The 12,300-nt window shown below is 29.6% G+C and overlaps 1 protein-coding gene across 1 annotated transcript; it reads left to right on the top strand.

Annotated features, from left to right (window-relative positions):
• Positions 1 to 898: 898 nt before the first annotated feature.
• Positions 899 to 4,269, top strand: LOC149056279 (E3 SUMO-protein ligase ZBED1-like). Its single transcript, XM_089227049.1, has 4 exons — positions 899 to 1,116; positions 1,847 to 1,952; positions 2,407 to 3,822; positions 3,902 to 4,269. Exons 2-4 carry the CDS (start codon positions 1,856 to 1,858, stop codon positions 4,267 to 4,269), a joined length of 1,881 nt encoding a protein of 626 aa, XP_089083175.1. The 5' UTR covers positions 899 to 1,116; positions 1,847 to 1,855.
• The last annotated feature ends 8,031 nt before the right edge of the window (positions 4,270 to 12,300 follow it).

Here is a 12,300-nt window from a genome sequence, read left to right as displayed (position 1 = left end):
AAGTTATAACATGTCACATATACATAGTTATTTGTGGTACAACAATTAACAATCATTATTATATATTTATACTTTACAGCCGAACATGCTTAATTCAAACTTCTTTCTCGAAATCAAGAAATAAGTGGTGTGGTGGCAAATCTGCCACGGGTCTGTGAGTTCCTCACTTTTTGTGCATCCACAAATTATTTTTTATTATAATTGATTATGACATCATTATAACACTTAATATCGGACATAACTGTTGTTTATACAATATAATATACGAATGGTTTTTATAATAATAAAATATAATGTAATATGATATAATTTATTGACTAAAATTGCTATATTTTTGTATATAGAACAGTATAGAAAATTATCTATATGGTTATAATAAAATAATAATTTTGTTTTATAATAATTACACAAAGTACACGATATAGGTATTGTCCATTTCATGAAATGGATTTCCAAATAATGTACCTATTTTCGTCAAAATTCATGAACTGGACAAATTTCACTATCTGGATATCCAATTCATGAAATGAGCAGTTTCACTATGTGGATGCGACATATACATATTATTATTAGCTATGCGTAATATTAAGACTTTTAGAATTCCAATTAATAAATACCTGGAACACACGACTGTAATAGACCGCTATTGAATTCTTATAACCGGGTGCGGGTCCAATTATATACGTACTATATATGTACCTGAAGATTATTGTCCCTTTAATCTTTATTGACTCTTTAGTCTTTTGTCTCATTGTCTCTACTGAAATACTAAGAAGTAAGAATAAGAATATTCTATATAACACTAGTATTACATTTAATTAAGTGGGGTAAATTGTTTCATTATATGCATATTGCATAGTATATTTATTATTTTGTAATTTTATATTTTATAATTCATTTTATCCTTCGACTTCGTAGTTCGTGCAACATGCGTCGCTCAGTAAAAAACGTTTATATTAAATAACATTTAGTATTCGTGATTTCTGTGTGAACTATTTCTAGTTCCAAATACTTTTCAGTTTTTTTCATTTTCTTCAGGCATCAGAGAGAGAGAACACAGTACATTTTTGTTACTACTTATTTGTTATTCTAACAAATTTTGTATAATACCCAAAGGTAAGTAAATAAATAAAAATAATTAAGTTAGTTTAAAGTAAATGAGCACAAGTTCGTTATATTAATTGTTGTATTGGGGTTTACCAAAGATTAGTAGGTGCACTCATTTTTTTTTCTTTATATTAGGCTATTAAAGTTCAAGTACAGGGTCCTTATAACAGTTTTCGCATCAGGGCCCCACAAAACCTAATTAAGGACTTTTCTTGACTTTTATAAATGATGTATGAATGTTGTAGAAGTTAGGCCTGTTAGGGAGTAATTTAATTTATTAATTTAAATAAAGTAAGTAATTTAAATGTAATTTAAGTAATTATTTCTAAATTACTCGTTACTTTTTTTTGGTTTGATACATTTTTAGAACTTAAGCTCCAGTGATATTTTTGAAGAAATAAAAGAAACTTCTTTTGTAATTGAGATTCTTTTTTAACTCAAAAGTAATGTAACTTGACCAGATAAAAAAGTAACTTAAAAATAATTTAGTTACATTTTGATAAGAAATTAGTAGTGTAATTTAATTACTTACCCGAAATAAGTAACTACTAACTACTAACTTTCTACACTGGAGAATGTAGAATGTATTAATAACAAAATTTAATGTACACTTAATTTAAAATTTAAATATTTAATACAAGGGATGATATATTGTAATGTATAATACAAATCTTAGTTATAATAATTATTTATAAATAATATGTATTTAAAATAATATACATTGTAAAATACTTTTTAGGTAAATAACATGACTAATAGAACTAGCAATGTGTGGAAATTTTTCACTAAAGACAATGATAAAACTGCAACATGTTCACTATGTCAAAAAAAGATCAAAACATCAGGTAAAGTATCTGAATTTTATTGTATAATCAGAAATCTTATGAACACTAAATTCCTGCTTATTTTATAATTTTATGCATTCTTAAATTAATCAATTTACTTTTTTTATCTCAGCTAATCTTTTTTTTTCTATGGAAAAATAATTTACATATTTAAAATAATTTGTATTTTAATAATATTAAATATGTTTATTTATTATACAGATAATTCAGATAAATAGTTATATTTTTTAATTATTCATCAATACCTTCTTGACTTTATAAAACGATTTTTGAATATTATAGAATGTAGACTAAATTAATAGGTAACAACTGTAATTAATTTTTTAATTGAATAATATTATTATAATAATATTCAATTAAATTTTTTAATAAAAAATATCTTTGTTAAAATAATTAGGTATTTGTAAATTATATTATAATGTTTGTAATAAATAATACTGATTAATGATTTTAGGTAACACATCTAATTTGAACGGCCATTTAAAAAGCAAACACAAAAATGCTTTGGCTAATATTGCTAATAAGGATAATCTGGATAATCCTGAACCTGAGGCATCGACTTCTAAGATCCCTGATGTACCTAGTACACCTAGTACTAATGAAAAAACCAAGGACAATCATGTATCAAATGAAACGTTTATGGGCTCATTTAAGCGGCAAAAAACAATTGCTGAATCATTTGGTGTTATGACAAGTTTTAAAGAAGGTGGAGTAAAATCGGATAAACTTATTCATGCTATAATGTATATGATTTGTAAGGACAACCAGCCTATAAGTATTGTTGAGGATGAAGGATTCAAGTACTTAATGAAAACAGTATCTCCAAATTTCAAAATACCTAGTCGAAGATACATTTCCCGCAAAATTTATGACAAATATGATACTATGAAGGAGATTGTTATGACAAAATTCAAAAATATTCAATATTTTACTCTTACAACCGACATTTGGACTGACATTCAAACCAGAAGTTACATTGGTGTAACTATTCATTTTGTTGAAGAATATACACTAAATTCTGCTTTGTTAGGAGTTTATGAATTAGATGAAAGGCATACAAGTGAATACATAGCAACCAAATTAGTGGAGGTCTGTAAAGAATGGAACATTTCCAAACAAAAAATAATTGCTGTGGTTACTGATGGAGCAGCTAATATGTTGAAAGCAATTGATTTATCATATGGAAAAAAACGCCATATATTATGTTTTGCTCACACGTTAAATCTTGTTGCACAGCATGCCATTTCAAGTGTCCCTGAACTCACACATTTAATTTCAGATGTAAAAAACATTGTGAGATGGTTTAAACAAAGTGTTGTAGCAAGTGATGAATTAAGGAAAGCGACCCAAGGTGAGGGAAAATTACTCCAAGAAGTACCTACAAGATGGAATAGTACTTTTTACATGCTTGAACGTTTCATTAGTTTAAGCAACATAGTTAATGATATTGTGCATAGACACATTGCAGCTCCACCTATGATTTCAGCCAAAAAAATTAAAGATATTTCTGAAATAATCGACATTTTAAGACCAATAGAAGCAGCTACCAAACAACTTTGTGGCCAAAAATTTGTGACAACCAGTATGGTTATTCCCATGATCTACATGATGACAAAAAACATTAATCAATTTAAACCTACACAGCAGATAGGTACTCAGCTTAAAGCAGAAATTTTGTACTGCTGTGAACAGAGATTTCGTGCAGTGGAGAATGTTGCTCTTTTAGGCATGTCAACAATTTTAGATCCACGTTTCAAAAAAATTTATTTCAAAGATCCATTAGCTTTATCTAACATGCTAAAATATATTTCTGATGAGATAAAGCAAAACAATTATGTTAGTGAGAGCTCTTCTGATGATGACATCATAGGTATAAAAAATTCAAGTCAAAATAATAAATAAACTGTATTATAATATATTTAATATATAATATATATAATTTTTTTTAGAGCATGATGTGGCAAAACCATTCGATTTGTGGCAAGATCATGAACAAATTGTACAACAATCTTCTGGTCGCAGGGGACAGCGACAGTCAGATGAAATAGGATTCCCAAGCGAACTTAATTTATATTTAAAATCCAGTGTTGCACGGTTATCTGACAACCCTCTCCAAATTTGGAAAGAAATGACAAGCGTCTATCCAATTTTATCAAAAATTGCGATCAAATACTTATCAACAGTAGCTACTTCTGTTCCTAGTGAGAGATTGTTTTCAAAAGCTGGACTGACATTAAATAAACAAAGAAACCGTCTTACTTCCAAACACCTGAATAAATTATTATTTTTGCAATCCATTGATAGCGCATTGTGGTAATTATGAATAGGTAATTGTTTTTGTTTCACAAATTAAATAATATAATGTTATAATTTTTTTTTTTATTAAAATGTTTTTGTAATTTTTAATACATTTATGAAAATCAGCTATGTTTTAAATATAATAGTATATTATCTTTAAAAAAAATGTATTTGTGATTTTCTAATAAATTTATATTCAAGAAGTTATATTTTAATCTTTAAAAAAAATTTATTTGTTGTTTTCTCATAAATTTATATTCAACCAGTTATGTTTTAAGTATAATAGTATATTATATTATTATCTTTAAAAAAAATGTATATTTTGTTTTCTTATAAATTTATATTCAAGGAGCTATATTTTGAATATTATGTTATATTTTAATCTTAAAAAAAAATGTATTTGTTGTTTACTTATAAATTTATATTCTAAGAGTTAATATTTTGAATGTATGTACTAATATTAATATGAAAATTACAATTAAAATACAAATTTTTCTTTCTTATAAGATGATGACTATTCTTAGAATTTTTAAAATTTAGATGTTCTGTGCATTTTTTATATTAAGTAAAACATCGATGTTATTCCTATGAACATCGATGTTTTCACTATTAGAATCGATTTCAAGAACTAATCGATGTTTTAAATTTCGATATATCGATACATCGAACATCGATGTTCACAAAATGTTGCCCATCTCTACCTATCCGACTATCCAGTATCCACATGCCTAAGCCCCCCCCCCCCATATCATATTTTTGACTCTAGTACAGAACTCAATCCGGGCCCCTCTTAAATAACAATTAATTTTTAACATTTTTATAATATATATTGAAGTAATTATTTGTATGAACGCGCCCCTCAAAGATGCTGGACTCAGATCCTATTGGATCCTGCTGACCTTCTTCTGTAGTGGCCCTGCACATCAGTGTTTATTTCAGACCTTCTATCCCGGGGGGGTATCGTAAATTTTCAGCGGGGTATGTCTAACTATACCTAACCTAACCTATATATAATCGCACCATCAGGCCCGTACTGGTCCACCGGGACACCGGGAGTTTTCCCAGTGCGCCCCATGATCAATTTAGAAATTAGCGCCCCTCTTGGCCTCTTCCCATTTTTTTTATATAATTTTAATATATATTTACTATAAATTAGAGCGTACCTATTTTGTTATGTGTGTATTATATTATACAAATTATATATTTTGTAATTGTTATGCATAAGTATTAGTATTACTACTGTTACAGTAATATTATGTAAATAATTGTTTTGTAATCATTTATTATATTATAACTATTGAGCTAGTTATAGATATGACTTGTGAAATCCAAACACCGTAATCGATGTAAGACGTGTGTGTACATTGATTATTGTGTTTATTTCGGTTTTTCCACTGACCATATAAAATAGAACCATGAAGTACGTCGTAATTTTGTTTTGATAGTACTATTTTATCATAATAGAAAATATTATTGGATTATTGACAGTTGTATTTTTGTCCCATTTCTTCGTGAACTATCGTCAAGCGACAACTACGATTATTACGATTTACTGCCTGTAAGACGTTATACTTATACGTAAGGTAAGAATATACTTGAAATAATTTTTCAGGTTAGGTTACCTGACTTCGCCCAAGAAAAATGAACATAATAAATAAAACACAACGTTGATTTATCTCGTTTTTAGTTAGGTACCTCAATTATAAAATATAATATTTACGTTCAATAATCGGCGTAGATACACCTCATTTTTTGGAATAATTCGACTGACATGGCACTTGGTATATTTTCAAACGTGATTCAAACTACTCTTTAAACTTTCCCGATAACTCGATGAACAAAATCGGCCTAATACTTTTAGAGTATATTACAATCTACAAGCATATCTAAATCTGTATTATGTATTATAATTATAATCCGACGTGTCCTTACTGATTCACTGATCAACGAAGGGTTTAAACGTGATATAGCTAGGTATTTTAAATTTTGACATAACTTTTTAACAACATTTAGTTGCATTAAAAAATGGATTTTCCAAAATTTGCGTTTTTAAAGGAGTACTCAATGTGGCAAAATTCATAGGAAGACTTGGATATTGTAATAGTAAAAATGAATATTTTTTTTTTATTAGAATGGTTTCCACTGGTTACTTAAAATAAAATTGTTATACGATTATGATTGGATATATCATTTTAACCTGTATGTTTTATAGCTATATTTTGTACCTGGTGAGTGTATATTAACATATACTAAAAAATAAAAACATTCTTGTTCTTATAATTTTCACCATTTTTTCTTCGACATTCACCCATCCGTACAAAGTTAAAAATATAACCGTAGGTACTATTCAGACTAAATTGTATTAAGGTTAGTCTTTTTAAATGGAATTAACTTGTTTAAATTTATCCTAATTATAAATTTGACCATGGATGAATAATAGTGGCCCAAGATGGACTAAATAAGTAAAACGCAATTTACAGATATGTATGTATATTATAATAATTTATTATGTAGATTAGAAAATTTAACATACATCTGAACATGTTTTGTACTATCAATTTTTATATAAAACGTCTCATTCAATGAGTATTAGTGTAAGTTTTTGGAACTTTTCAAAACGATAGATATTAGTAAAAAAAAAGAATTAATAAAAATTAATACTTACGTTGAAAATTTGATGCTGCGACACTTGCAAAATGGTTTTAAATATTTCTAAGATAACAACATAATACTTGTCTCACATTAATTAATTTAGAAGAGACCGTTATGGAGGTAAAACTAAAAGATAATATTTTTGCCTCAAGTTAAACATGCGCCCCAAGTTGGCCTGTTTGATGGTAATTATAAGGAAAATTAAAATCTATGCATGCAAGGTTTAGGTAGAAAAAAAAGTTACCTACTGATAACTATCCGTTGATTTAAAATCGTAAAATAATATTTTCTTTTTCTTTTTTTCTAAATTTTTTTTTAATTTTTGATCACCCGAGTTTTAAATATCTTACATACAACTAAATGCTTGGGGCAGATAGTATAATATGTATATAAATTATATAAAATTCTCTTTAAAAACCAATGACAACCTTTTAATATATAATATATACATATATACATATATACATATATACATATATTTATGTATAAAAAAACAATATTCGAATTTGTGAGCCAAAACAAATATCATATGTGAACCACAACTTATTAGGAGTTGAAAAACGAAGGTATGAACACTCTTCGAATATCAAGGAATATTATGTGTGCAAAATTGAATACCGCGGTTAGTTCTTATCCAAGGAAGGTAGAAGGTATAATATGGTGGTAGTCAGTTACCAGTATTTATGAGCTTCGCATACAAACTTACATTAATGTATATTAGATATTTGGATATGTAGGTATAATTTGTACATATAAATATTGAGAGACCACGAGGTCAAAACAAAAACAAAAACTGATAGATCGCTCCACAGCTGTTGATGGTATTAAACGAAGTTATAAGGATTGTGATTTTTTTTTTTTAATAAACAATATTTGCGTCTAATGTGATTAATATGTTGTATTTCATTTAAAGTGTGATCGCCACCATAGTTCGCAATGAATTCAAAAGCGGAGTGATAATATTGCACCGTAGTTGCTTTTTCGCCGAAACACCCACACGCACATTATACGATCGCAGAGGAGTTATTACATCTGAGGAGATACGCTCGCGCCTGAACAAGCGCTGATAGCGCAACAGCCCACATTCGTGTGCGTTAATGTTTACTACAGTTCCTCGCACGTTTCACGTTTATATTGGGTGGGTACCTCACCTATTAAACGTATACGTAATGAAAACGGCCACGGTGTAACGTCTACGGTATTTTTTTTTTTTTTTTGCAGACCGTCGTACGAACCGGTAGTAAACGATTGAGAACGTTTTACCTTTTTAGCAACGCGATTGAGAACGATTGTCGGCAGATCAAAGAAACAGTATTTCGTACCTTAAAATCAAACGATTGAGAACGATTTTTCGAGCAACGTTGCCATTTATCTTAACTGTGATTTTGATGCGTTTCATTTTTTGCATTTCTTTGACAAAATTCACCTTAAATGCATTTTTCACAATTTGTTTATAAAATGAACGAAAATTCTTGTGATTAACAAAACACTTTCAGAAAACTGTCAACGGTTAATAATAAATTATTATATAGCACGACAAGGTATCATCGATGACCATTTTATCATAGCCAGGCCTTTCCGCTCAAATTACAACCGTTATAAACATATAAACCATACATACATACATAGGTACAAGTTATCGTCGATAACAACAGCTAGGCCTCGACAAGTATTACTGAATTAGTAACCAATTAGTACGTCCAGAACTAAGCAAGTAACAATACTATAAAATATAAAACTTAATATACTTATTTAGTAATAAAGATAGTAAATACGAAACGCGGTTTACGTATCTGCGTAAAACCAAAATATTGCCAAATTCAGTTGTTTGGTGGACAGTGAGCGCGGTAACAACGCATTATAGGTAGTGTTATAGTGTAGGTATGGTATAGTGTCGTATAATGGAAAACTTTAAAATCATAACGTCTGAATGCGGAAAAGATCTTATATTATTAAATAATGATAAATATTTATTCGCAAGAACACGCAAAGACGGATTAATGAAATGGAAATGTTCCAATAACAGTTGTAGTGCCGTTTATTAACGGAAATAGATAAAACTTTTCATTCGTCAAATGGCGAACATGTAAATCATGCAAGTAATAACAATCAAAAAACTGAAAGACAGATTTTGAGGGAAAATTGTAAACGAAAAGCTGAAGAAAACACATCGACAAGACCGTTAAAATTGTAATCTTGAAAAAATGCCTTAAGCTGAAAAATAAGTGATAAATGTATTGATTTTACAATGATCCGTTTGTTTACTTTTATTTATCAAATTAATTTAATTTATTCTGTAACCAAAAACTCAAAGTAATATAGTAATTGATATCTTTTATATACATATATTGTATATTTTATTTCTATTTTGTATTTTTAACTAGGAAATGTGGCAACGTTGCATAAAAGTTATCAGGTAAAAACGTTCTCAATCGTGTTATTAAAAAAGGTACTGCCGATAAGGACCGTTCTCAATCGTGTTCTACCCGTACGAACCTCGGCGCAAGTCACCGACCTCCCTAAACCCACAACCGATGACCCACCCACCCGCCCGCGCGCACAGTACCACCTATACAAATATTATAATGGTGCGCAGATATATTTTATACGAGCGTTTTATTATTTATACGTGAATCGAGTCCACTGGCGTCCATCGCACCCGCAACGGAAGCGATGGAATAGTACCGTGTAGGTATTATATCGTAAGTTGGTCACGGCTGCAGCAATATTGGGTGGAGGGTAGATGGGTGAGTGGTGGAAACGAAAAGAGCGGTTTGCCCGCTTAGGTATATCCAAACTGCAGTCGTGTTCTACCTACCCATGATAATGTTATTAAATTGTGTGCGTGTGTGTGTGTGTGTGTGTGTGTGTACCTACGTCGTCGTAAGTATACTTACCTATTATATATTAATATAATATGATTCCGGCCGTTGTTACGGACTCGGGGATTTCCGCGGTATTCTCCGAATCTCCGGTCAGAACTTATTAGACATTTACCTACCCGTGTTTATTCCACAACAATCGGCGTAATATGTAAACAGCCCTGCAACGTTCTTATGCCGACAACGTCGACATAAATCACAATTATATTAATCACTAAAGGGCTGTGTTTAAAAATCGTTGTAAATGGAAATAAAATGGTTGCCTTTGCTAACCCGCGGAATGATCTGCAGTCCAATACTAATCGCAGTGCCTACTCTCCACATTGCCAATGATCCTCTGCCAAAAACATGAAAATTCAAAACATCATCCGTAAACGAAAAACAACTACAAATACACAACAAAATTGGCCGAAACGAATGACGCCATGACTTTTGTGGGAAAATGGGTTCGGAGGCACTAAATTAATACAAAATTGATATTTAAATGGCCGATGATGAGCTATGCAGCAATTATAAAATTGTCCATTACATATTATTTTGAACTTGACGTGTTTTTTAGACAACTTTTTTATTTCGACCGATGATTGAAATATGAAATGGCCTTTACCTGTGCATATTATATCGTACCGTGTGGATGATTCGGGCTCGGTGCGGCGGCGGCCACCTATAGGAGACGAATAATAAACAGCTCAGGATCGATTTTCCGTATAAAATAATAATAATATCATGTTTGTTATTTCAACTCATGATCGTCTTTCGTTTAGGATGCAACATAACGAATTAAAGGCGTTTTGGGTGCACAATATACGTCGTATTCGTCTATTATACTGTGTTTTTATTCTTTACATCGGCTACCGCTACTTCACCACCCATATAAAATTCACAAAACAATTATCCCCCGAGAAGTGATATCCGAAATAGTTCGTTTCCGATAAAATAAGCTCTATATAATCGTCACAACATTTATTCCCGGTAATTACATATTCCGTGAAAACCGATTAAAAAAATAAAAAATCCAGGGCCTAAAATACTGTGTCCCCTGACACACATTGTGTCCCCTGAATGACAAATGTGTGTCCCAAGTTTTATGACACGTTTTTAGTTTTAATTGCGGAAATAAGTAATGATAACAATTCAGGAATTTCAACACAATTTTATTATAACTTCATTTCAAAATTTATGAAGATACGCTCCCCGAAGAGTTATTACAAAAGGGACGATAATTTAATTTCTCAAGTATTGAGGCATAATTTTTAAGCACAGGAGACGCAACGATGTCTAAGCGATTCAACCTTCCGCACTCAGCCATTGTGTGTCAGTTAATCAAGAATTTATTGATTTAATTCACTGGTATCAGCTTTCCCGTTTAATTTTCGTAGGTAGGTAATATAATTAATAGTTACGCGAATGACAGATCAAAATATGTTTGTCGGAATTATATATGTTGATCACACCAAATTTCATCCACAGCCACAGAACACGTATATGTTATAGAAATAGAACTTGGTCAATACCCTCCAGAGTTAAAAGTATGCATAATATCAGTAGGTAATAATTAGTTTTCATAAATGTGCCGTAAAATTCAAATCAATTTACTGCTTCTAAATATTTTTCATTTGCGTGAAATGATATTCAAAATATAATTATAAATTCATGCACAATATATTACCATATTTTTAGAATAAAATAAGATACTGTTAAAAAAAAAAACAATATAAATAATTGAAGTAAAAATGAATTGAATTAGATAGAGAGTTTATTATTATGAATTTTGAAATACATTTTATAGACGAATTCAAAATAAATATTAAATAATATGAAATGATAATTTACTCTACAATTAGACAAATAGAAAATAATGTTTTAGGAAAATCTTGTTTTTAACCTAACCTATTATTGTGATATGTTTCAATAAAAATAATTGTATTGTGTCAACGTTACAACCTATTAAAATGGAATATTCAGTAATTAAAACATAAATTCTACCCTTACCAATCCAAATTCGTCTAGTCCTTGTTTTCTCTACCCTCTAAATCTCTCAATGCATGTGGTGATTAAAACGTCTAAAACCGTAAATAATCGCCGGCAAAAGTTTTATGTCTTTGGGATGGTTTAGGTGAACCGGAGGTATAAAAAGGGGAGAATGCAGATACTTTTCGTTCGGATAAAGATAAAATAAACACTAACTGATAGGATTTGAGAGCGTACAGGATTTATGTAAAAAGGAAAACCCAAAGGATTCCCCTTTTTTCAGTCACAAAAATAATATTCAATATTATTTAATTTTGAAATCAAAATAATAAAATGTTCAATAATAAACTTTACCTTACGATTTAAAATATTATTTTTAAAAAATGATTTTTCTTCACATTCAACAACCAGAAGTAAGGTATAATATATAGTGATATATTATTAACATATTTACATAATATTCAGAATTATTTACTTATACTATCTCAATATACATATAACAGTATACATCAGATAATTATCATTATTATTATTATTTTGTTGGT

This window comes from Diuraphis noxia, unplaced genomic scaffold, assembly GCF_037042655.1.
Source record: "Diuraphis noxia isolate RWA-SAM2 unplaced genomic scaffold, SU_Dnox_SAM2 contig0004, whole genome shotgun sequence".
Taxonomy (NCBI): domain Eukaryota; kingdom Metazoa; phylum Arthropoda; class Insecta; order Hemiptera; family Aphididae; genus Diuraphis; species Diuraphis noxia.
This window is presented reverse-complemented; position numbering and strand designations above follow the sequence as displayed.